Below are 26,182 nucleotides of genomic sequence, written 5' to 3' on the forward strand. Positions count from 1 at the left end.
CTCTCTGTGCACACAGGATGCCCAGGGCTCGGGCGCAGCCACTGGCAGCTCGCGCCACCTGGTCGCGGCTGTGTGGGAGGCAGGGGCAGCCGCTTGGAGAGGGGGACAGGGCGCGAGCGGTCCTGACGTGTGGGTGAGCAGGCCTCACAGTTCCCCGAGGGCAGGGCGGGCTGGGCTTCTCTCCGAGCCTCACAGGCCGTGCTCAGGGAGCCCACGTGATGGACAGGGTAGCAGTCTGCATTCACCTGCATTCACCCGCATCCCGCACAGGAGTCATTCTCCAAGGGGTGAGGAGGTGCAGCCAGTTGCCGGGAAGGATGCTGTGGGGGGAGGAGGTGAGGGCCTGACACGTCACACGAGGAGTGGCTGACGGCCTCGGAAGATGCAGCTACCAGGTGACGTGGGGGATCAGGAGACTTCTTTTTTAATACCGGCGGTAAGAGTCCATATAAGAACAACTGCGATTGTTTTGTGTGGCTCAGGGGGCTCACCAGGACCATTCATTCATTCATTCATTCGTTCATTCAGCAAAGATGTACTACTGAGAGCCCACCGTGCTGATACTATTCTGGCCATCTGGGGATGGTGCTCTGAGCCAGCAGTTATGGTCCTGGTCCTCTGGAGCCTACGTAGAGTCCAGGGGGCCCACCGGGTGGAACTTACAGGACACAAATTACTACAAAAGAAAGAACTGGCTAACAGCCACATGAGCTGCGGAGGGGCAGGGGCGTAGATGGGGAGATCCCTGTCTCGGGACGTCCAAGCCCAGGGAAGAAGACCATCTGGGGGCCACAGGGGAACCGGGCGCCAGAGCTGATCTGGAAGAACCCGTCGGCTGTCCCCCTCGCGGTGCAGGAGGGAAGGAGCAGCCCGATGAGGGCGGTGACGGGGGGTCGGGGCCCCGGGACTTCACCGCTTCCGCCGCAGTGTTCCGCCCTCAGCATATTGACCCACCTGGAGCTGCTCTCCGCTCTCCCCACATGCGCTGCCTTGGGAGGGAGGGAGAGAGACAGGAGCGGGAAGCAAGTCCTAATCTCGGTACAAATCCTGAGCCCTGAGAGCACAGCTTAGAGGAGACATCTTTCCGCCTCCTTTTCTGAGGAGGTCAGGTTAAAAGTAAAATTTACACCAGGAATGGCCCTCCAGCACAGGCACGTCCGGGGTGACAGTATCAGGATGGTGGCAGGTCAGTGGGGTCACGTCAGTACTAGCTTTCTGTTCTGGGGGCGTCAGCAGCCTCAAGTATGGAGGTCAAGGTAATATTTCATGTCAAGATGCATTCTCACGACATTTAACGAGTCACACATGAGTTCCCTTGAGCGGTCAGAGGAGAAGCACCGCTGTCCACGGAGGCCCCCTGTTCCTCCTCCCTTCTTTGTGAGCAAGAGTCAGACGAGGAGCCCCAGCTGGGAGCTGTCTTGCCTCACGGCTGTCTGTCTATCTGACCTCAGAGCCTCTCTCCTCTGCAGAGAGTTGGGCCGGTGAGCCGACCCCCTCTGAACTCCTGCCAAAGGGTAAAGGTGGTCCAGACTTATAAGGGGATGAGAGTGAAAAAACAGACGACCCCGAATCTGGACTGCTCAGCCTCTCCTGGTTCCTCCCTTTGCTCTCCCGGACCCCCCCCCACCCTGGGGCCTCGGCTGCATAAAGAGGTGAACTGGCCCAGACCTCACAGGAGTCGGAGTTGACTCGTTCTTGGGGCCAAATGGAGATAAGCAGGGGTCTGAAGTCTGGGTTCGGGGCTCTGGGTGTCCAACCAGTGGCCCCAGTATGCCTGTCTGGGGGCTGTGGGTTAAGGCAGAGATCAGAGTGGTCAGAAGCCAGTTCCAGCCTTCGTGCACTGGAACCCACCCTTGGGTGGGTTGAGCTGGCGCTGGAGAGGGGTGAGTTCCTTCCGGGCCTCTGCCTTGGCCTCTGGGCCGTGGTGGGGCTCTCCCAGGCACTTGGGGTGGCGGTGAGGCTGTGCAGAACTCCGCCTTCCTTACAGAATTCTGGGGTCTGTGTGGGGCTGGCATGAGCCGGGCCACCTGCCTGAGCATCACGGGAGTTGGGGAGCTCAGGCCAAGACTCTCCCTGCCTGGAGGAGGGCAGAGCAGAGCTCTCCCAGGAGTCCCCTGCCCCCCCCATTAGGCTGTCACTCTGAAAGTGTGATGATGGGACATGGGACCCCTCACGATGGTTTTACCGTTCTGCTCCTTCTCCAAGACTGGCTTTGGAATTATGCATGGGCTACCTCTGGGCATGCTGAATGCTTCTGAGGGCCCTCCTAGCAGGTGGCAGTCAAACCCTCGAGCTCTGAAAGAGAAGCACGTGCAGCTGTGCTGTCCACCATGGCAGCCATGAGCCACATGAGGCTCCAGAGTGCTTGAATGTGGCCGGCCCAAAAGGAGCCATGCTGAAGTCTGAAACACACATTGGATTTCAAAGACTCAGTGTGAAAAAGGAATGTAAACTAGCTCATTCATCATTTTCTCATATTGGTTCCATGTTGAAAAGGTATTTTTGATATCTTAGGTTGGATAAGCATATTATTAAAATTAATTAAATGTTCAGATGTGACTACCGCAAAATTGAAAATTCCCCAGTTGGCTCGCATTATATTTTGATGGGGCAACGTGGGTTTACTGTGACCGTGTGCTCCGTGGCGGTGCGTGAGTGAAGCACCTGACCTGTTGGGAATCAGAAAGATCTCTGCCCTCTGCCCCCAGCCTCAGCCCAGGCCTCCTCACTGTAACCCTCGGTCACCTGCCCTGATCTGCACGAGACACTTGAAACCTAGGCCTGAGGCGTGATACTGGGCCAGTCTTTAAAAAGCTAAAGGAAAAATAGGCTATCAGTTCTCCGGGCTGTACCCACCAGGGCGACCTGCCCTGCAGAGGGAAGGCACTGCTGGGCGGGGCTGGGGAAGTGGCCTGTGGTCCTGGGTCATCGAGTCAGAGGGACATTCTCGTGGAAGTTCGAGCTGGAACAGAGCTTCTCTGGAATGCAGGAGGGCTCTGCCCAGTGGCCCGTGCCCGGCCCGGACCCCTGCTGGGTCCTCTGCAGGCACTGGAAGGAACACAGCTGTCATGGAGGAGGGGGACACATGTCCACTAAGGCCAGATCCCTCATCCTTAATCCCTGAGGGCCCCGGAGCACACATATATGTGAAGCTGTGATTAAGAGCCAAAGGCGAAGCTGACGGACTCCTCCCAGTGGAGTCCCGGGGCACGTGTCAGCAGCCGCGGGCCCTCCCCACAAGCCAGCCCTGCAGCATGCCTCGCCCGGGTGGGCCTGCCTCCTGGGGAGCCGCCTAACCCCCTGAGCTCTGGACCGGCCCTGATGCTGCCCCCAGACAGACAGGGCTGTTCTCTGAGCCCTGTAAGCGGCTCTGCTCTGACACGTGCAAGGTGGAGGCCATCTGTCAAGGCGGCTGTCAGGAGGACGGCGCTCTCTTCTCCAAGAGGGGGATCAACATGCCAGGGCTGATGCTGACAAATGGCCGTGGATGCCCATCCCAGCTCGGGCACTGGCGCTCCAGGCTGGGAGCTGGATCCGGGGGAGGATCCGGCACCAGCTTCCTTCTTCACCACTGCACTGCCCTCAGAGGTGCTGGGGCATGCATGTGTCTCTCCTTAGGCTGGGTCATCAGAGCTGGGCCAGGGCCTCCCGAGATTCAGGAGAGCTGGGAGGAACTGACAGGGTAACGTCAGCCTGAGCTGAGAACCACTGAAGACCAAGCAGTTGCTCGGCCCTAAAAGTGGGCGCAGGCGGCTGTGTAACCGTTCCTTAAAGAATAGGACCGACTGTGAACGGAGAGCCATTGGGCAGGCTCACAAGACCCACAGGCCAGGGGTGTGAGTGGCAGCTCACCGTGTGAAGCTCTAACCCCTTGGAAAGAGCAGGAGAGAGGGAGAGAGGTGGCCACTGCCCTTCTTCTAAACAAGCTTAAGTTCTCAAGTTACTCTGGGTTCAACTCTCGATTCTGCCCGCGAACTGTGTGATCCTGGGGCAGTCACTTAACTTCTCAGTACCTCTGTTCCGTCACCTTTAAAAAGGGGGATGCTCATGGGTGCTGGGGGGATGGAATAAGATGGTGCAATAAAGAACAGGAGCAGGGCCTGGCCCACAGCAGTTGCTCAAAAAACGTGTCAGTCCCTTATATTGTCGCAGAAACCTGACTTCCCACCCGGAAAGCCCAGGCAAGCAGGAAAACTTGTCAATACTGAGTTCTCTCCTAATTCTCCTTTTGCTCCAAGGAGGGTACTGGGGTCATCCTCGTGACCCCAGCCTGGTCGAGCCACAGTCAAGACCCTTCCCTGCTGAGCGTCTCTAGCTCAAGGGTCAGCTAATCTTTGGGGCTCTGGGGGTCAGGAGGACCCCAGGCAGGCTGCTCATATCTGTTCTGTGAATCAGAGACACCTCCTCTCCCTCCACGGAAGGCCACACAAGGCTAAGCTGTCCCCTCCACCTGTCATCTGGGGGGAGTCGGCACGTGCTCTCTGTAGGGGGCTGGGCGAGACTGGAAAGGAATTCTGTTTGGGTTCTTTGGTGCTCGCGTTCGTCTATCCTTCCTCTGTCATCACCCTCCCACCTGAGCACAGGCTGTGGTCGGGGTGGGGCCTCCTTTCATGCTCCGAGAAGACAGGACACACTCCATCTCTGGCTGGGAGGGGTTCCCTCTGGGGAGAAGGGGAAGCTCCCCGTGCAGATGCACTCGGCTCCAGAAGCATCTTGGCCCTGGGTCGGATTTCATGTCAGGTCGATGAGACATTCTGTGATTGCTGCCCTTGCAAAAAAAAGTCACCTGGGTTTCCACTGAAGGGAGGGATTTAAAGCCAATCAGACTACCTTCCCATGCAGGATCAGCCCCCGTGGTTTCTGGAGGATTCTAGCTCTGTAGTTGTCATTGTCGTCATCATCATCATCATCATCATCATGGAGGCAGAAGAGAATGATGTTTACATAATCAACTTACGGGACTGAGATTCTACTCCAGAAGGACTCAGGGTAAAGCCTCCCCGCCTCCAAGTGTGTCAGGAGGCGCAGGTCGTTGATAAAGGGCAGCTATGTGAGTCTCTGAAGCAATCAAGTCTTAAGACCGAAATCAAGAGTTCTGGCCTTTTCATCCTTCAACTTTCCACACTCTCAAGGCATGGCACGTGGCGCCTGGGACGGCAGGCTCTCAGTTCTTCATTCTTAAGCTGTCAGGGCCAGCTCCATTTGTAATCGCTGGGAAAGCGCAGCCGAGGGGCCTCTGGCTGCTGGTGGACTAATCTCCTTCCCAGAGACTGGACGTATAAAACCTCCACACCGTCACCTTTCCTGAAGGCCGCTCAGTCCTTTCTTAACTCTTTCTTCTTGCCACTGTCCCCCGCTTCTGATTTGTAGGTTGAAGCCCTAATCCTCAGTGTGACTGTATTTGGGGACAGGGTCTCTAAAGAGGTATTACAGGTTAGATGAAGTCATAAGGGCGGACCCTAATCTGATGGGATTCATGCGCTTTTAAGAAGAGAAAGAGACACCAGGGTACGTGCTCTCTCTCTGCACACACAGAGGAAAAGCCACGTGAGGACATGGTGAGAAGGTGGCCGTCTACAAGCCAGGGAGGGAGGCCTCACCAGAAACCAACCCTGACAGCACCTTGATCTTGGGCTTCTAGCCCCCAGCACTGAAAAAATAAATTTCTGCTGTTTAAGCCGCCCAGCCCATGGTATTGTTACAGTAGCCTGAGCTAAGACAGCTGTTAAGCAGTGGCTGGATGCAGAGAGAAAACAGGAAGGCGAGGAAGAGGAGAGGCAGTACTGTGACAAGGGCATTGTGTTGCCCTGGTCTGAATGTAAACCCCGGAGCTCCAGGGTTGCCCTGGGCCACATTAGCTCTGTAGACGGATATGGCGGCCTGACCTGGCTGCCTGCCTGGGGTTTACCCTGGCTTGTGTGCAGCCTGATTCTGAGCAGAGGCGAGCCTGTAACCATCAGTGTCCGTCAGACACCTCGCCCCGCCTGGGCCTCACCCTCCCTTCCCTTGCCAGAGTCCAGGCAGCTGGCCTGCTAACCTCCTGGTGGAATAGGAGTCCCTGCCTGATGGCCGGGCCAGCACACATGTCAGCCACATGCAGAGTAGAGCTGCTGACAACAGAGGCTGCCCAGAGGGGAGGTGTGGCCGGGAGAGCCACGGCCTCTGCTTGGGGCCAAGCGGAGCTCTCAGGTCAGTCCTGCCGCTAATGAAAGGGGTCATTTGGTGACACGTGGCTGGCCCTTCAGCAAACTTTGATTAAGTGTCCACTCTACCCTAAAAGCCTTAAGACAGAACCCTCCAGTTCCTCTTCTTTCAACTGACCTTTGCATCTGCAGAGAGAACTTCTAGAAAACCAAGAATAAAATTAAGACTGAAATGAAATGTACATAAAAAGGTTTTCCTTGATTCTCTCCACTGGCTGTGTAACAAGGGAAAGCCGGACCCTTAATGGCCCAGGAGAGCCCTGGACAGTGGCCCAGAGAGAGGGTAGGCAGGGCAGCAGCAAAGGCTCAGGACAAAGGCTGGCTGGAAGGTCAGAGGGGGCCCATGTGCTACCTTCATTAGGGAGTGGGGGTCCTTTCTGGCCCCCCGAGAAGCACCAGTTGAGAGTGAGGGGACAGCAGTGAGTGACCATGAAGGAATTCAAACGCTGAGCTGGCATGCTGAGCCAACAGGATGTGGGGAACAGATGGCTCAGACGTAGAAGACCCCAGGCTGCTGGTGGTGACAGATCAGAGCAGGCCCACCAGGAGACACTCAGCTGAGATCAGTCATAGATCTGTGGGGGAGGAGGCCATGCGGCCACAGATAATTCTGGGGACAGGTAAAGCCAGAGCCCTTATGTTCCCAGGTGATGGTCTCCTCCTGGGGACCTTCTGCCACTTGGGCTACCACCACCGGGTCCCACCTCTCCCTGCTGGCTCGCTCTGGAAGACAAATCTGGGGCACCAGCCAGGGGAGGTGGGGCGAGCAGGGCCAAGAAAATTCATGAGGCAGGCTCAAGTTTATCCACCAACAGTCGGGGAGGACGGCGCCTGACCCACTTTGAAGGGAGCACAGAGACGGGAATAACGTGCGTGGTGCTCTGAATACACAATCAGAGGGAAGGCAGCCCTGTGGGTCCCTGACAACCCAGACCGAAGAGGGCTGCCCTGAGCCAGAGCTGCCTTTATTAGAAAGAATTGTTTTTTTAACAACGCCAAATGGGGAGCCCCGAGCCGAGCCAGCTGTTCGTGTCCCCGAGTGGGAGGTGTCTGCGTGGGTGGTGGGGGTGAGGGGCTGGTAACGGGAGTGAAGTGATGGTGCTGCCGCAGCCCCTTCCAGTCTGAGAGCTCCCTGCTGGGCGGCCCAGGTAGAACAGTCCACAGTGGTCCATTTCGTGGTTTAGGGCTCCAGGCTCTGGTGCCACAGCTGCTGGGCCTGTGGACATGAAGGACAGCACTGTCGTCGGCGTCTCCTAAGTGTCCCTGGTCGACCTACAGCTGACAGTGAGAGCTGGAAGTCAGGAGGAAGCCCAGCCTCTCTGTGAGGTGGCCCTGTGTCTCATTTCTCTTGGGCTCAGGCTTCCTTGAAGACGATGGGGGTGGAGGCTGGTGGGGGCAGGGAGGCTCACTGAGGCCGGTCCCAGGATGCGGTGGCCGGAGACGCCAATGGCAGGGACGCACACGGGGCTGACGTCTGGATGCTGACCCGCTGCTGAGCGCTCTGCCAATAGTGCTTTCCACACAGTCCCAATTCATCTTCCAGCCTTCGCCACCGCCCGACAGGGAGCCTGGCCCGTCAGTGCACACCGGCGACGGACGCCGGCCGACCTGCACACCCAGGCCAGAGCCGAGTGTTCAGGAGCCAGTGGACGGCACAGCGGGCAGTCAGGGAGTCTGCTGAAGCCTGAACAAGTTTCACCTGCCGGGACGGCAACCAATCGCTCTCGTCCACACAAATTCAGGGGCATTTGCAAACCGGGTCTCCCAGACTCAGCAGCCTGGTCTCTCCAGAACTTATTTGAGCAGGAAAAGACACGAATCGATGCTGGCGCGTGTCACAACATGTTCTGACATCTTCCCGACAAGCGGCTATTTGCAAAGGCCATCCAACCTTTAGATCCCATCCTGGCAGCACCAGGGGCTTCTGGCGGAGGGCATGGTGAACACCCTGGAGGAACCAGCTGAAAGGCTTCCCCGTTTGTCTGGAGCTCCGGGGGCCCCTGCAGGTCTGCCCCAGCCTCATTTCAACAGATGGCAGAACAAATTCCTAATTACGCACAAGAACGCTTCCGGCTCAGCACGTTTATTTTTGATTTTCCGGTCCCTTTGGTGCTCATTCTTCCCTTTTGTCTTCCTAGAACCTGAGCCAGCTTATTGCCACCCTGAGCTCCCCGCTCGGCTCTCTTGGACAGTCTGGGCCCTAATCTGGGCGGCTGGAAGAGGCAGGGTGCGTGGGAAGGAGGGAGGTCGGGGGTGCACGGCCACACAGCTGCCGTTCAGAAGCAAAATGAAGAGGGAGCTCACTGCAAACTGACAATTTGGCGCAAACTTGAGAGGACTAATGGGGCCTTGGTGCTCACTGCCTTTGGAGGAGTTCTAGAAAAATCACCTGAGGTCAGCTGGGGCCAGAGGACACAACCCCCTGGGACATCCCGTGGGCAGGGCGCGCTCCCTCCCACAGCGGGGCTGCCTGGGGGCTCCCCGGATTCCACAATCTCTGCTCCCTGCCCCCCACCCCTTCTGCCCGCTGCCTGGGGTCAGGACCAGGGAAACTCCTTCTACCACGTCTACAAAGGAAAACGTCTAGGCTGGGAACTGAACCCCGGGTTCAACTACATGTTAGAGAGTTGACTTCACTGGCCGATTTGTCCTCCACTTGAGAGGGCTTTGTGTCAGAGACGGGTCTACTTCTCAAGCCCAGAGGCCTGAGTCCCTCACGGAGACTAATGACTGGTCTGTGCCGTCACCTACAGCAGCGCCTCGGGGAGAAGGTCCGCGGAGAGGCTGCTGCCGCTTGATTATCTCAAGGATCAGAGGGAGAAAAGAGGCGAGTGGCTTGCAGAGACAGCCATGTCACCACCAAAACACGAGCGCGGACGACCTTCACGGGCTGGTCTCCACCTGGCACCCTCTCTCAAGGCCACGGCCGCCTGGCTCTGTCGCACTGCAAGGGCTGCCACCGAGGGCCCAGGAAGTTGCAGGTGGGAGACCAGAGGAGTCCCCCTGCAGTCCCCTTGCTGCCCTGTGGGAGGGGGGCTCTGGCTGGGAGGAGAGGCAGGATGGGGTCACCGGGGGCCAGGGTGGCCTGTGCCATGGGAAAGAGCAGCTGAGTTTCTAAAGCAACTGAGCCGCAGGTGACACTCCGTGAGCCCGGTTCTGGAGGACGAGGAAGAGAACTCCAACCGCAGGAGCAGGAGGGGCCGCTCGAGGGGCCTGAGGACCCTGTGGCCAGCTAGCAACGGGAGCTCGGTGCCACCTCTGTGGGTGGGAGCTGGGTCTGACCTGAGCCTGGGGGCACCTGGCGTCCTGTGCCCAGACAGTCGCTCTCTATTTACCGTCAGCCTCTTCCTCTCCCTCTTACAACCTTTTCCCTTTTAACAAATGCATCGCTCACCAGACGTGAGAGGACCTTGTCATGCTAAACAGGAGCCAGGTGCAATGGAAGCCATTAAGTGTCATTATCCAGGCGGCTCCCCGCGTGGCCGTCATGTCAGCTACAGCACGTCGTCCCCTCCACCCACCGCGCCCCGCTCTGTCCCCCCCGACGACGGAACCAGCGCTTAATGAGCCCCTTCCACTGCTGATGCGGCAGGTCAAGGACAGCCAACCCCGAGCCGGGCAGGAGCCAGACCTTGAGGACTTGGGGACCCGACTTCAGGGAGCGGAGGAGTTGGGGCAACAAAGTTGGGCCAGGGAGCGAGGAGGGAGAATGGTTTTCTCCAAAGACAGCTTACCGAGAGAAAACTTTTCCTTCTGGAGGTCACCGGGGCTTTCAAATACTTCCTCTAAGCGGACTTACAAGGAGAAGATTGGACGGCCAGTCATTGTGATCCCAGTTTTTGGGCACAACCCCTCCTGGTACCCACGGAGGCTCCCTTCCAGCTTCTTACCCCGGAGCTAGCGTGATCCTTATGTTCTAAGGAAGGAGCTTGCGTTTTTTCCCCAGGTGGTCATGTTAGTTTAACCCAGGGCTTTGGAACTTGTGAATGAAATCTGGGAAGAGCAGCCTATAGGGTCAGAGCAACTGGGTGGGGTCGACAAGGACTCCTGCCCCATCCAGGTGTTCCCTCGTCTCAGCTGGACGGTGAAGGGCAGCTCATCGAGCTCCAGAGGCCCCAGAGCTCACACCCTGGACGGCTCAGTCCTGCCCTCATCTCCTTGCAGGAAGGACCAAGAGTGGGAAGAAGCTACAGGCTGGCGAGTCTGGCTCAAGACAAGGCACTGGCAGACGTCCCCTCAGGGTGGAGCAGGGCCCTTCCCCCTTCGTGAGCTCCTGGGTTGGAGGCTGCCCACCCCGGAGCTGCAGCGCCTGCCTCTGCAGGGGAGGGGCTGGGCTGGATGACCTGGCACCTTCCAAATGGAGATGCACCAGGACTCCTGGGACGCAGTGGCTCCTTACGCTGGGATCTTGGAATCCTGGAGTGAGGGGAGCCAGGGGCCTAAAGGTGCCAGACTTGCTGGAGACCATCTGGATCAGAAACTGTCCTGAGCTTGTCACGATCTAGTGCCGAGTGCCAGCACAGAATAAGGAGCGATGTGCACCCCGAGTCCTGATCAGGGCGGGCGTGGCAGCGACGGGAGCTGGGCCAGAGGGTCAGGAGGAAGGCCACCCAACCTCGGGTTCCTTGGGAACCTCTGTGCTGATGGGCAGTGGGGATCCTGGGGAGCACCCCGCGGGGGTCCTGGAGGCTGGGCAGACCCCCTCTGCCAGGCCCGTCAGACAGAACAGCAACAGCATCTTTGTTTTTAGACCAAAACAGGCGTGCAACTGATTCCAGAGCACCTGCCAGTGGGGGGGGGGGCAGCAGCGACTGCACACCCTCTGGTCATGGGTCCAGGTGGGTCAGCAGCCTGGCCCTTCCGGGTGGCTGGCAGGACAGTGTCGGGGGTGACCAAGCTCCTGGCCGCAGACCTGATATGGGGGAGAAACCCCCAAGCTCCCCTGAGGATGGTGGCGCTCTCGCTCAGCAGGGCGTCAGACAGTTGGAAGGTACTGCAGATGGGGTGTCTCTTCCCGCCCTGGTGGCCGGGGACGCAGAGGTGGCCGCCATGGCCCACAGGGTTCTATGGCTGTGCCACACGGTGTGCCCATGAGAGCAAAGAGCAGGCTTCTCCCCCGCCCTGAAGGGGGCTGAGCCCGACCCAGGCCCCCAGGAGCCCCGGAGCCCACCTGTGGGTTGCAGGGGGACCCAGCACAGTCGGAATCAGCAGTCCAGGGCTGAGCCCCGCCTCTGCCCGCATTACGGGACCTCGAAGTGACTTCTCTTTTTTGGTACTAGATTTCCCCACCAGTAAAAAGGCACAGAGCACCTGCCGCCTCCTGGCCCGCGGGAGTCCACGGAAGCCCTTGCCACGCTGCAGCCCTGGCTGTGAGCTCGTGTGGCCGTGGCCCACATGGTTGAGGACAGGAGGAGGGGAGAAAGAGCGTCAGACCCGAGGTGTTTCTCAGACTCACCGATCCATCTCATCAGCGACGTCAGGATCTGCAGGTACTTGGTCTTCTGGACATCAAAGAAGGTGAAGGGTCCGAGGAGGAGAGTGAAGACAGCCTGGTGATGAAAACAAGAGTGAGAGGGCACAGAGGCTGGGCGCGCACGGCACATCGTGCGTGTGGGGAGGGCACACCGTTCACGCAGCCCCTGGCCACCCCAGGGCCGGTCCTAACCCGGGTGTGCACCTGGAATGGCAGAGGCTCCCTGGGGTCAGACAGCATCACCTGGCGAGCTCCCAGGGCCAGGGGTGCAATAGAAACTCAGAGCTGTGCTTCTCTGCTGTTCCTCACACTTACTGCCCTGAGGCTACTTTCTAGGCAAATCCGAGGTGACATCCTAGGGACATGGCCCCGCTTGCTTCTCTTCAGCAAGCACTGACTGAAGGGTCAAGGGCCCGGCACTGAGCTGGTGCAAGCACGAGTTAGGAAGATGAGGCTCCAAAACAAACACCAGGCACACCCTGGACCCTCTCGGTTTACTGGGAAGAAAGGACCAGGGGTGGGGTGGGGGACGCACGGGCCCTGATGACATGGCACAGTGGGAAGGACACCGTCCTGAAAGGTTCAGAGGAAAGGATGAATCAGGATGTCGTTCATCAGCAACGTCCTGGACTTCGAGAGAAGGGAGAGCCTGGAGAACCACAGCCAGTGGCTCCCAAGGCAAACCCGTCAGAGAAACATCCCGGACCAGGAAAAGCAGGGGCTACCCCAGGGAGCTGAGAGTGGACAGGGGTAGGGGTGGGAGCCCAGCCAGAGGAGTGGGAGCTGCTGGCACCGGGCCCCTCCCTACTCTTCCTCTCTGGAGAACGGGGGAAAGCAAGTGTTTACTTAGGAGGAAAAAAGAGAATCCAAACCCTGCCTTAGAGAATTGGTCTGTGGGAAATCTGAACCCGCTTTGCAAAGGAAAACGGGGGTAAATGTGGCACTGTAGAAACTGGGGCTGGGAACCAAGGGAAGGTGAGGACCTCCATGCCAAATCAGCTGCTTAGAGAGCAGAGGAATTAGAAGCTGCTGGTTGGAGTTACGATGATGGTACCATTTCCGATCTGCCACTCGGAAGCAGCGGAGGCGTCAGACCTTATTAACATTTACACTGTGCCATTTTATCACGTTACTGCTAATGACACTCGCCAGAGATGCGGCTGACTGCGCGAAAGTGGGGAGTGGGGCCCACTTCGGGGAGTTGGGTCTGGCCCTGTGATGCGGGTGAACACCTCCTGGCTGCTCAGCCTGGCGGCAGTCCCTGGCTCCCCCGAGGGGGGCTGAGCCCGTCCCTCCCCTTCCTGCCTGCAAGGAAAGCAGGATGTGGGAGAGGCTGTGACCTCTCATCCAAGTCCATTATCACCGTGAGAATGAATGACAGGAGAGACTAAAGCGCTGCTTAAGGAGAGGTTCTAATTAGCTGGGGTGGGCAAGGCCTCCTGGCAGGCGACTTCGGGAAAGAGCTTTCTCCTGGGGGCTGACAACCAGCCCTGCTTCTGCTCTGGAAGGAGCAGCATCTCCATTGGGCGGGGGTGACGGAGGAGGCAGAGGCAAGGGGCTCTCTGGGCAGCCCTCGCCAGTGCCCCTCTGGCCCGAGGACACAGTGAGGTACGGGATCAGAAGCCCTTGGCTGAGCAAGTCTGTATGCAGCACCATCAGCAAGTCATTTAGGAAAATTACCACTTAAGGGAAACTTTCCACGGATGAATTTCTCTTTTGAAGGATGGGAGAGGGACACGTCATGTGGAAGAACATGTACAAAGCCGCTTGTCACAAACATTCCCAAACGGCCCTGGCCTGCTAGAAACTGGACCCTGGGGCACCTGGGCCAGAGGTTGGGGTGTTTCACCTCTGACCTGCGATGCCCCCTGCTGAAAACACGGTGTTCCAGCTGTGGGTGCTGGACATTTTCTTGGTGGGTGGCTTATGCAGGAGGTCAGATCTGACCTTGGAACCCTCAAGACTGGGTTTTAGAAGGTTCCATTGCTTAAACCCAGGGAGATCACAGAACCAGCCACAGAGGCAGGCAGGGAATTCTGCTGCTGCTGGCTGCATGGGGCCTCCTCGCCACGAGGGAATCCATCTTCATCCTCCTCCTCGGCAGACGTTTATCAACGTCCTATTATGCATGGGGCCCCATTTTATATGACCCTGTAGGATGGGACCCCACTGAGAGCACCCTTCATTTAAAGGGACTGAGCACACAGACACACTGCCCAGGGTAGAGTCAGAAGCGTATGTGAGGTGCCCACCGAGTGCCGGGGAGCGTGAGTCGAGCTGAGAACGAGGGTCCGCTGCCCTCTTTCAGGTCCAGCTCCGGGACAGCAGGTCTGTCCTCAGGGTGGGGACCGGCGGCGAAGGACTCTTTTGGAAGATTCGGACAACAGGCTGTGACATCTGTGGCTGGACGGCAGCTGGGACGTGCTTTCTTTTTTTCCGCTCAGGAGCCCAGACTGAACACAGGGCCCGGGAAGGCGCAGGGCTGACAGCCAAACAGCAGCCCTCGCGCGGGGCAGAGCTCACGCAGCGCAGGGAACCCAGCCCGAGACACGGCACAAGCTGGGCCAGTTAAGGAACAGGCGTCCTCTGCAAATTAGTTCCTGCCAGACTCAGCATCCGGGGTGGCGAAGGACAGAGGATTCGGCGCGGCGGCACGTCTGGCCCCACCGCGGTGTGGATGCGGGGTCTGGGGGATGAAACGGCCCTGGTGGCCCGATGGTTCAGCGGGGCCAGTGCTCATCTCTGAATGCTGACCAGCCAAGCTGGGCACCTTCTGTTTTCCCTTTTCTTTTACAAAAAGAAGAAATTAAAAGCCGAGAGACAGCCTGTCCTCCTGGGTCTTCTCGTCCAGCCTGTATGACATTATAAATCACCTGGCTCCTGAACAATTTCCCAACACCCAAATGCCATTGATCAGTTCAAGCTCGGTCTCTGTTCAAGTACTCTGCGAGCCCGACACATGACAGGAGGTAGGGACACCAACTGCTGTAGCCGAGTGTGCTGCTTTTTTTCTATAAATTTATTTATTTTATTTTATTTATTTATTTTTGGCTGCGTTGGGTCTTCGTTGCTGCATGCGGGCTTTCTCTAGTTGCGGTGAGTGGGGGCTACTCTTTGTTGCGGTGCGTGGGCTTCTCATTGCGGTGACTTCTCTTGTTGCGGAGCACGGGCTCTAGACGTGCGGGCTTCAGTGGTTGTGGCATGCAGGCTTCAGTAGTTGTGGTTCACCGGCTCTAGAGCTCAGGATCAGTAGTCATGGTGCATAGGCTTAGTTGCTCCGCGGCATGTGGGATCTTCCCGGACCAGGGCTCGAACCCGTGTCCCTTGCACTGGCAGGCGGATTCTTAACCACTGTGTCACCAGGGAAGCCCAGGACCATTAGAACTTAAACTTGGATGAAATTCAACAACACCCATAAGTCCATCTCACTCCCCTCGAAAAAGGGGTGGGGGGAGGAGATAGAGGGCACGCTCTTCTTCGAGGAAAGGGAAGCAGGAGAGAACGATGTGCTCAAGTGATGGCCACCGTACAGGACAAGCGTCCTAAGAGCCTCTGGGCAACTCCAGGGGACAAAGGGCGATACACCAATCACCTCCCCTAACAAGTGACAGTGAGAAAACATCCTAGAAGAGCAGCGGAACAGGCAGCCGACTGCTGACCCAACAGGGCAGGGTCCCTCCCAGCCCTGCCCCCGACGTTGGCGTGAGCAAAGGGATAGGATCCGGGGGCGGGGGGAACAAAGGCCAGATGGTCAGGGAAGCCAGCAGTGGCCCTCAAAGCACCAAGGCAACGCTTCTGTGGTGTCCCATCGTTCCCGGGCCGAGAGAGGGCTTGGAACTGAAGGAGGTAACACCCTGCCTGGCTGGGTAACTGGCTGGACAGCCAGTCCTTGGAGTGCCTGCTTACCTACTTATTTCCCTCTAAAAATAAGCATCTTTTTGGTTTGTCTGTGGCTCCCATGGTGTAGTGAGATGGGGCTTCCCAGAGACAAGAATTCAGGCATCAGCAGCTTTCTCTCACTTAAGCTGAAAGTCAGTTCCTGACTTTCAACATAAAAGAGCAGCAGAGGGGACTTCCCTGGTGGAGCAGTGGTTGAGAGTCCGCCTGCCGATGCAGGGGACACGGGTTCGTGCCCCGGTCCGGGGGGAACCCACATGCCTCAGAGCGGGTGGGCCCGTGAGCCATGGCCGCTGGGCCTGCGCGTCCGGAGCCTGTGCTCCGCAACAGGAGAGGACACAGCAGTGAGAGGCCCACATACCGCAAAAAAAAAAAAAAAAAAAAAAAAAAAGAGCAGCAGAGCCTTCTTGTACTAGGGCTCTGGGAGGACTCCGACTTCTCCTGTTAATCTAGCAGGGGTGACGAAGCAAAAAGTCTTGCAAGGGTGAATGGCGCTATGCTGCCTGATCTACCTAAACACACAGGGACCTGTGGGGCTGACGACCCAGTACACAGGGCCCCAGGGAGCCAGTTCACTCAGAGGTGGCCACACACCAAGGGCATGGCTGAGCTCTGTGGACTGGTCCTGGAGGTTACTTCAAACGACAAAGGAAACGGACACCCTGCTGACAGGGCTGTCCTTGTTGGGCGCTAAGGGTTAAGAGTTAATTGGGGTTAAAGGAAACAGCACGAACCCGTCTGGAAATGGGAGCTCAACTTTCAACGCGTCCTTGAAGTGCAGTGAAGAAATGTTCAAGGATTCTATTTTTATTTCTCAAGTGGCTGTGAACGTTTTGGTTTGGGAGTTTGTATTTTCCCAACTTGAATGACAATGTCTGGTGATCCAGCCATGAGAAGGAGGTGCGTCCTGAGGCAGTGAGGGACAGCAGAGGGACCAGAGGCTTCGGGGTCACACGCTCAGGGCGGGGCTCTGAATCCTAATGCTGTCCCAGCTAACAGCGAGACCCTGGAGCACTTGTGAACTTCCCAGAGCACGTTACGTGTGCAGAGAAGGTACTCAATAAACATCAGCCCTGGTCGTGTGACCCCAACAAGGATCAGCACGCCCTCGCGTTATCACAGCCCACCTGTCCTCCCAACATCCTGGGAGGGGGAATTCGGAACAACTGAAGCCAAGTGACGACCTCCGGCCACAGAATGTTAGGTCAGTACTATTCCTATTGGACTTACAGCACCTCCACCCCAAGAGCTCTTCAGGGGGAGTTCAAGTTCTCCCCACCAAGCATGAAGGATCAGTCGTCATGCAGATGCAATGCATGACATGAGGGAACAAGAACAGGGGGTAGGCCTGAAGCGGCATCAGCAGCTTGTGCACTGGACCCAGTGAACCATCCATCAGCACAGCCTCTCTGCCAAAACCCTGAGACAAGAGGCATCGTGCCACCTAGAGGAGGTCACCTGAATCCTGCAGGAGGACCGGCACACTCATAGGAAGCTCTGAGAATGAGGTTTCAGAAATGACAGCTTTCCCTGACAGGGCAGGGAGGGGCTGACCCCGAGAGCGTGAAGAGCCCTGCTGTGGGAGGGGGCTCCTGCCAGGACAGACTGCTGGGCTTCAGACGACCAAGCCAGCCACGATGGGGGCGCTGCCAACCTCTTACTCACCGAACCCTCCAATACGCTTACCTGGTGGAGAAGGAGTGATGGAGACGGATGGAGGCTGGACGCCTCTCCAGCCTTGCGGCTGTGGCCCGTCTGACCGGCACCCTCCCCGGATGCGCTGCTTAGGGCGAGTCACCCTGTCTTAGTGTCCCTGGGTCCCTCCCCAGCTTCCCCAAACCTCACCTAGAAGGTACTTTGGAGATGCTTGCTGAATGGGTTGAAAGACTGTAAGATTCAGGTGATGCCTGAAGATGAAAGTGGAGGAGGGCTAGGACTTCCCTGGTGGCGCAGTGGTTGGGAATCTGCCTGCTGGTGCGGGGGACACGGGTTCGATCCCTGGTCCGGGAAGATCCCACATGCCACAGAGCAACTAGGTCCACGAGCCACAACTACTGAGCCTGCGCGCCTAGAGCCTGTGCTCCGCAAAAAGAGAAGCCACTGCAATCAGAAGTACGTGCACCGCAACGAAGAGTAGCCCCCGCTCGCCACAACTAGAGAAAGCCCGTGTGCAGCAACGAAGACCCAACGCAGCCAAAAATAAATAAATTTAAAAGAAAGAAAGTGGAGACTTGACGCCCAGATATTCTTTTTGTTTGTTTGTTTTGTTGTTTTGTTTTTTTGTTTTGCAGTACGCAGGCCTCTCACTGTTGTGGCCTCTCCCGTTGCGGAGCACAGGCTCCGGACGCGCAGGCTCAGCGGCCATGGCTCACAGGCCTAGCTGCTCCGCGGCATGTGGGATCTTCCCGGACCGGGGCACGAACCCGCGTCCCCTGCATCGGCAGGCAGACTCTCAACCACTGAGCCACCAGGGAAGCCCGACGCCCAGATATTCTAAAGCAGCGTGTGATTCTGGAGCATAGCCGTCAACTCTATAAACCCAGCCGTTATCTCATGACGCCCTTCAGCAGAAAACAAAGTCCACTCCTGTCAAACAATTCAGCCCCATTCAGACTGAGTGAGCTCCGAGAGACTCGTAACATCTGTAGCGCTCATCAGAAGGTGAGCGCGTGCTGCAGGCAGACACTAAGCCCAGGAGAGCAAGGCGCGGAGCCCCAGGCCGAGGCAATAAAGAGCCAGAAGTTAGATTCCCCAGGGAGTTAAGTAGCCACTGAGCTATAGAACAGAGGCAAGAAACCAAACCCACACGGCAGGAACTCGACCGCCTGTCAGACCCGGGGATCAGGGGGCTGGTCGGGAGAAAAGACCTCTCCCCACGCACAATTCACCGAGAAGAGGATGAAACGCTGGGGCACCTTCCCGGCAGCAACACGGACTGGCCAGGGCAGGGGTGCCTGAACAACCTCTGCCAAGGTACTGGTGAACACGGTCTTTGTCTCTGATACCGGGGAGCCTGGGAGTGATTTCGGGGAGGGACCACAGAAGGGGTGGCTGCTCCCAACCCCATGCACACGGGCAGCTCTGGCTGTCGAAGCCCAGAGCGCTGCCTCCTACAGGGTGTGAGTTCAGTCGCTTTGTGGCTGGGGAGGGGGCGGCCTGGAAGACAACGGCGGAGAGCCCCCCGGACTGAGCCAATGCGGCAACTGCACAGGATGAGGGTTCCAGCTCTGAGAGGGGAGGGCGGGACACAGGATGGTCCAGGCCCCTCGCGCATCGCTCCCCAGCACTCAAGGAGCCTGGGTGATGCGATCTCAGCCCTGTCAGCTCGGAGACAACCATGCACGCAGAGGGCAGGTCTCGGGCTCGCTCTGTGACTCCCCAGACACTGACTAAAAGGCTGCCTGGACTGTTTGACAGTTGAAAACATCCCCAGATACCTCCCTCAAAGCTGCCTGCTTCCCTTTCTTTCCAGGCAGCTGGAAACAGAACAGACCTAGGAAAGAACCCAAATAACTATAACTTCCTCTTCCGAGCCCCGTTCTCTAAACAACCCCCCACCTTACTCAGATGAGATAGAAAATCCCTACTTAGGGACCTGAGGTTTGTATCCAGCTTTATGGTTTTTGCTCTGGGAGGAAAAAAAAAAAAAAAGAGCATATCTCCTCCCTAACCCATAGATGGTGAAAAAGATAGGTTGGGAAATTCATCCCAAACTTCTATTATCAAGCACCGTGATGTCCTACCAAGGAGCCTGGCTGCTTCACGCAGTTTTAGAGATGGTGGGAGGAGCGACCTGGGAGCGGGTGAAATGTCACAGCCTACGGGAGGCTCCTCCAGTGCAGGGTGGCCTGGCATGTGCTGTGACCACTGCTGGAGGGAGCCCGGGTCTTTCCAGAACATACACTGTGGCTCCCAGCCAGTGGTCTCCACCATCACATCACAGTCCCCTCCTGGCCTCTGGAGTCAGGCGGCGTCCCATGCACCTGGTCCAGGTGTCATGCCCACATCATCTCCCACCTGGTCCAGGTGTCGTACCCACATCAGCTCCAAGCCCTCAGTTCTGAGGGGATGCTGTTGGCAGAGAGGGAGGGCTCTGCCCCCAACCAGGCCATCTCACGCCCAGAGCCTTCTCCTGCTTCCTGACACTCCCCAGGAGACTAAGCCACCTCTCAGAGAAGGCAGGCTCTGTGCGGGGGTGGGGAAGGAGGAGGCTCAGAGAACCAATGGGCAAGTGAATCAACATTACCGCACACCTACTGAGTGCCCAGACACAACAGCATCTTCCATCTAAGATCGCTTTTTAATCCTGACACCCTACAAGTTGGTTATTGTCTCCATCTTAAAAAAACTGAGGATGAGGGGGATTAATGAACTTGTCTAAGATCTCATAATAACCAAGACAGCTGAGATCAGAGCTCAGGTTGTCTGTATCCAAGGCCCAGTCCTCCTTTGGAGCACTTGACTGCCTCCCTCGATTACGTCCTAGAGAAAGAGTCTCTCCAACACCCCCTCCATGTCCCTTCCAGGCTGGCTCCCAGGGCTGGGCCAGGAGGGCTGGTCTGGTCTGATGGCATTAGCCTGGCACGGCTGCTGCCGTCCTTGCCTCTTATTGGAGGACAAGCCTGGGTGCCTGTGTTGTCTCTTTCTCAGCTGAAAAGCCAGATGGTAACCAGTGGTGGGCAGAGTTCCAAGGATTTGATGCCAGAGCTGCAACCCTTGTGATTTGGGGAGAAAAGATAAATATTGTGGAAAACCCACGCAGTCACTCACTCAATGATGATAAGCCCTCAGGGTTTAAAAAGGACAGCCTGGCTTCTCATAGGTGTGAAAGAGACGGGGGGGGGTCCACTCCCCCCTACATCCAGGTGAAAGACCAAGGGGCTTGATCTTGAACTAGGTGGACTTTAAGGACATTATGACAAGGAGCTGGGGAGGGACAGCGGGTGTGTGAGGATGTGGGAAGTGGGTGAAACAGGTGGAGGGCTGGGGGCTCTGCCTGGGGAAAAAGACTGGACGTTGGAGCTGGCACCTGTTCTAATACTTCACTTCTCACACTCCAGGTGCCAAGAGGTGGCAGAGAAGGAGATGGGTGGTGAGCCATCCTCGACCTCCTGGCACCTGGATGGCTTTGGACTGCTCCCTGCTATCTTCAGCCGCCAAAGATAGGGGGCCCCTAAGCCCTCGCTGAGGGGCAGCTTCTGTCCCAGCACCAAGGAGCAGAGGACGGCCACGCCTCTGGGGAAGGAGGGGTCGGCTGGACGGGGAGGTTTCCTGGCCGGAGCAGTGGCCGCCAGCTGTGGTCAGCCCTGGGCGTCAGCAGGCCCAAGGGCTGATGGAGGGTCTCGCACCCGTGCCCGGCCGCAGACCCTATGGTGGCGGCCCACCTGAAGGGTCTCGTCCACTCAGATGCTCATGGAGCAACCCCCCTGCGTGCAGCCCCATGCTGGCTCTGGACTGAAAGGTGTATAAGGCATGGCCCTAACCTCGAGGAGCTCACGGTGAGGCCAAGGAACTGAACATGGATAAGAGTCCGATTACCGCCACGTGTGAGTGAGGGGTGGGGGTCCCTGAGCTCAGCCTGGAATGAATGAGTGCTTGTCGGGCTCTAAGGCACGTGAAGGGCACAGAGCCGTGAAAGTACCCAGCGTCTGTGGAGGACAGTGGCCAGGGAGGGTGGGGCAGTGGTGAGAGAGAAAGTTCCAGAAGGAGATTAGAGCAGACCACGCCCCATGAAGGAGTTTAGAGCTGCCTTGCAGAGAGGAGTTTCTAAAGGATTTTAAGTACGGAGACGGCAGTCAGATTTACCTAAAACCAGGCTGAAAGAATGAAATACCAGAAACAGAAAAGCCTCATGACCCTGGGGCAATCCTCATGCTGGGAGGAGGCACCTCTCCATGGACAAGCAGCCCAGACGCCGGGGCTCCAAGGCCCTCCTCGGAATCCCCCTAGGGGGAGTCCTCTCTGTTCTCACGGGAGGAGATCTGAAAGGGACTTGGAACGTTAGAACTGTAAGTTCTGGGTGGGGGCCGGAGGAGAGGAGGCACGGCTGGGAGGCCCCATCCAGCTGGGTGCAGTGACAGATGCATGAAACTGTTGACCCAGGGCCTGGCGGGGAGCCCGAGCAAGGAGGTGCACAAGCCCAGGGCAGGCTCCGAAGCAACCCTCTACGGCAAGAAGAAAACAGGTCTCATGGGGGAGGCGGGGCTCTGCTAACGGGCAGCAGAGTTTGAAAGCTCCAGAAGATTGCGGGAACTTCTCGGGCTCAGTGAACAGATGCACAGATGACAACTTCTTGGGCACCGCAGGCTTGGTTTACCCCTCCCCACTTTTTAGCCACTGAAATCTGTCTGCAGAGAATCAAACCCAGCTCTGTGTCCCGGTCTATTTCTGCTGGCTGTCAAGCAAGGGGAGAGGATGGGTACCTGGCGTTCCTCCCCCCGGGCCGGGTGAACTTACACGCTGCCTCACAGACACGAGGAAGCTGGAGCTATTGACCACGTGATCCAGGGGCTGGGGAACAGCTGTCGGGGCCAGACTAGAGATCAACTGGGCCTTACAGGTCCTCAGAACAGGAGGACTTGAGGAGAACAGGTGGGCAGGTCACACTCTATATCGTGGACTGTGTTATGAGTAACAGGGGGTGGGGAGCCTCTGGGCCATCAGCTCCCTCAGAAAAAAGCACCCACACCCCCAACCACCGGATCTTGTCAAGAACGAAGCTGCTCAGATACCCTGGGTGCTGGGAGGGACCTGAGCCCCGTGGACCCTTAGGACCCGCAGGGCTGTTAGCGCCTCCAGTAACCAGCTGGAATCTGACTGTTGGCCCCGCCCCGGGGACACGAGGAGGCAGAGCCATTGCCCTCTGTCACCTCCACTGCCTGATGCCTGCGTGATGCTCAGGAGAGGTGCCAGATAATCACTGCGGATGCTCAGGCACCACCCGCCCCCCAACTCTTCCCGCTCATCTCTGCGCAGGGAGAGAGGGGCCAGGGCTGGAGCGGAAGGAGGGAAGGAAGTCGGGGGCCTGGGACGCGGGAGCCCTGCAGAGAGCACGGGCGGGCTGGCTCCACCCCTCCCCCAACCTCAAAATAGACGGAAAGCAGCAGGATTCTTTGCTGGGTACCGAGTAACCTTGGAGGTGGGGAGGGAGGGGAGCCGGCAAGGCAAGGGGGCTGATTAACAAGCTCCGTGGAGTCGGGTATAAGAGATCACGCTAATGACCCCCGGCTCCCTCCCTAGTGGATGGTCAGAGGCCAACGCCTCTCTGTGGGGCTGGCACGCTGTGGGCTCCAGGAGGAAGGGACCGGGCGGGACCTGTTGGCCACAGGTAACAAAGCAGCCGCTGGCAAAGGGGTACTGCTGGAGGCCCTCTTCTCCTGGGGACACTCAGAGTCTGAAACCAGTCTGGTCAGAGCAGGAGTGCAGCTGCTCCCTGTCTGCACTGACGGGTCGAAGGCAGCAGCTTCAGGCTGTTACTCGTGACGCCAGGCTGGAGACCTGCGGTGCCTGCCCCCGTCTTTCCCTGGAGGAAGCTCAGCAGGGCCCTGACGGCTGCCTCTTCAGCTGCAGCCTGGGGAGCAGATCCCAGGGAGACCAGAGCAGGCCTCTCCCCGGGAGGCTGGGTGTCAGCAAGACCACTTATCGCTGCGAGAGGGCCTCGGCCAGCAGACTTTCTCAAAGGGCAGAGGACACAGAATCACCCTCAGAACAGGTGGAAAATGCAGATTCCTGGGTCTTGCAGTCCTAGGTGCTGCTACATTAGGCCTGGGGTGCAACCCAGGGATCTATATTTTTAGTAAGTGCCAGTGGTCCTGGAACCAAGCTCTGAGACCCAGTTGAGGCTATTGTTCCTGACCAGGGGTGGGGAGAGGGCTGGGCAGTGTCCCTGGAGGCTGGTGACCCAGCCCTCGGGTGGAGCACAGCCTCCTGAAATAGCAGTGAGAAGTTCTCTTGCCAGAACTGCTTGGGGGTCACAAACTGTGGGGGGCCTTCCAGCCCTGGTCAGCATCCAACCTGGCCCGGCAGCCTCTTCCCTCCTCCTGTCCAGGTTTCCAGAGAGCGTCTCAATCCGCGGCTAAAGGAAGTTCTTCCTGTAGCTCAACTCAACATGCCCTGCTGTGCTCTGTGACCCTTCCTTCTGGCTTCACACAGCATCTGCTCAGCAATGCCCTCTGCGGTACCTCCCTTTGCACGCGAAGGCTTATTAAAATGTACCTTGGCCTACTCTTGGCTAATTCACGAGACATCCCAAGCTCGTGCTAATTAATCGGATGTCGTCATTGATATGCACCCTAATTGTTCAGCTCTGCTTAATCACATCCGTGTCCCAGGCACCCTTCTGCTAGCTGAGAACACTTTGGGGTTCTTTGGCTGCTGCTTTCTCCTCGGGGCCAGCCTGCAGGCTGGGGAACGTGCCCATGGATACTTTTAGTCTCCACACAGTTTGCTGGGCCTCCGGTTGGGACACCAGCCACACGGAGTAGCACGCTTATTACTTTAGAATGAGCGCTTTATTTAATTAAACAACTACTGCCAGGGCCCTGGGACACTATTTAGAAAGACAGCAGATTCTGTTTATAACAGACACCCTGTAACAGAGAGTAAGCATCATTCAGGGGGTAGCACAGCCTCACAGAAGTCAGCAGGGCCGTCGCAAGGACCACGGATTCAGCTATGGAATGAAAGCAACAGAGAGACATGGAGCTGAAGGAGGAACGTGGTTTAACGTAAACAGTTTTGATCCTCGTTAGCAAAAGATATTTAAGAACGTTCCATATTACTCTTAAAACAACTGGAAGGCTGCTGCATTTCCTATAGTTCTTTCCTATGCTTTTCGGGAAATGAAGCCAAAAAAAAGAGCAGGGGAGAGTAAGGATCTGAAATTGACAACTGGGACATTTCCTTAAAGAATAAAAGCCTTTTTTTTTAGCTCTTTGCCCAGAAATGGGAGGTCTGCAAGTAGAGGGGATGCAGAGTCTGGAGATGGCCTCAGCTGTAGCATTTTGGGAGTTTGCCTAGAGCAGCTTCTGAGGGGACTGACTAAAAACACACAGACATGGACACACACACCTGGGTCAGTGGCCAGGACCAGCCCGGGGAGCTCATGAAGCAAGGAACAGCAGCTTTTCACCCCGATCACGCTGCGCACAAATAAAGAAGCCTCCAGCTTAGGGAGTGCCCGGGATCAGTGTGAAGTGTGGGTAAAAATGGTCCTGAAAGAGCACAGCACAGAAGGTCCCCAGCAGGGATGAACACTCCCCAAGGAGACTTATTTGGAAGTTTCCCAACCAAATTGGCCTGTGCATGAGTGTGGGTCGTGGGTATATTCTTAACAAGCTCCATGACGCTTTCCCGGCTTGGGGTCCTGTGTGTGTGCACGTGCGTGTGTGTGTGTATCCGTCTGTCTGTGATGTCCACGCCAACCCCATGTCGGCCTATTTCTCCGTGAAATGGGCTCAATTCCTGCACTTTACATACAAACATGTGGATACGCTTTACCCAAGAGATGGGCCTCTAAAAGTTCTATTTATAAATACTTAATTTCCACAGAATAACGTTTTAAGCGCACTAGGGAAAGTAAGTACTCAAGAGAAACCTGCAGCGAGCCCTTCTGTAAAGTATCAAATTGTTTTGTAACAATTACCCGCTGAGTTCGTTTTATACATTGGGATTTTCATATCATGGGGCTTCTTACAAGCCGAGTCTGCTCGCGGGGGTGGTCCGGTTGTGGCGCACAGATAACTTTCCCCATCGCAGTGCCCTCCCCTGAGTGAACTGGGGAAGAGGGCAGGGAGAAAGGACGAGACACCAGACAAGCCAAACTGACAGCTTCCCACGTGCCCAGGATAAAAGTGCCTCGTGCCCTGGGCAAGTCCTATTTGTAAGGAGGTACTCATTACTTTCCAGACGACGGAGACGGGGGTAGAGATCGGGGACATTCTAACAGGGTCAGAGAGACACTCAAGCTGCCACTGTGAAAAGGGGGTCTGGGCAGTTCACCTGGCTCAGGACCCTTCATCCACTAGGACGGAAGAAAGGCCAGAGGACTCGAGCTCAGCCAGTGAGCAGCTTCCAGGGCTCGGGGAGGGGGTGGTGGGGACTGTCTTGTGATCCTGATGCCCGTCACCTGCTATCTTTACCGGGAGCTCGGAGCGGATGGCACAGGGGAGTCAGCGCCGTCCTCTAAGCTGGTGTGTCAGGCATCAGCCATCGCAGAGGCAGGACGTGGGGCGTGATGGATGGCGAGCTTAACGCTGGCGGACAGAACCCATGTCCCCGAGAGCCGCGTTAAAAATAAAAACAGTCCTCTCACTGAGCTGGAGGGAGCTCGGGCCAAACACCCCAAGGCACTGGGGGTCAGGGAGGAGGGGTCACCGTGGTCCAGCGAGGCGCTACCCAGGTCTCCTCGGAAAGGTGAGGGCTGGTCCTGAGCAATACTGGGCAGCAGCTGGGCTGGCACTGGGGACGGACCGGAGGCTGTGCCCAGACACCAGTAGCAGTGGGGGGGCGGTGACGGGGGTGCCCCTGGGGTCCCTTGGCAGGAGCTGGAGAGACAAGCCATAGTGTCAGAGTGAGTGACAGCGTGATCTGAACTTCATTTAGAAAGGGC

At 57.3% G+C, this 26,182-nt stretch overlaps 1 protein-coding gene across 2 annotated transcripts in view; it reads right to left on the reverse strand.

Annotated features, from left to right (window-relative positions):
• TMEM104 (transmembrane protein 104) overlaps positions 1–26,182 on the reverse strand; it is a 56,745-nt gene that overhangs the window by 5,451 nt on the left and 25,112 nt on the right. For both annotated transcript variants that reach the window (XM_082604887.1, XM_082604886.1), the window contains exon 9: positions 11,659–11,752. In XM_082604887.1, coding sequence (XP_082461013.1) covers positions 11,659–11,752 — 94 coding nt within the window. The remainder of the gene's footprint in view (positions 1–11,658; positions 11,753–26,182) is intronic.

Source organism: Mesoplodon mirus, assembly GCF_964341445.2.
Source record: "Mesoplodon mirus genome assembly, chromosome: 18".
NCBI lineage: Eukaryota > Metazoa > Chordata > Mammalia > Artiodactyla > Ziphiidae > Mesoplodon > Mesoplodon mirus.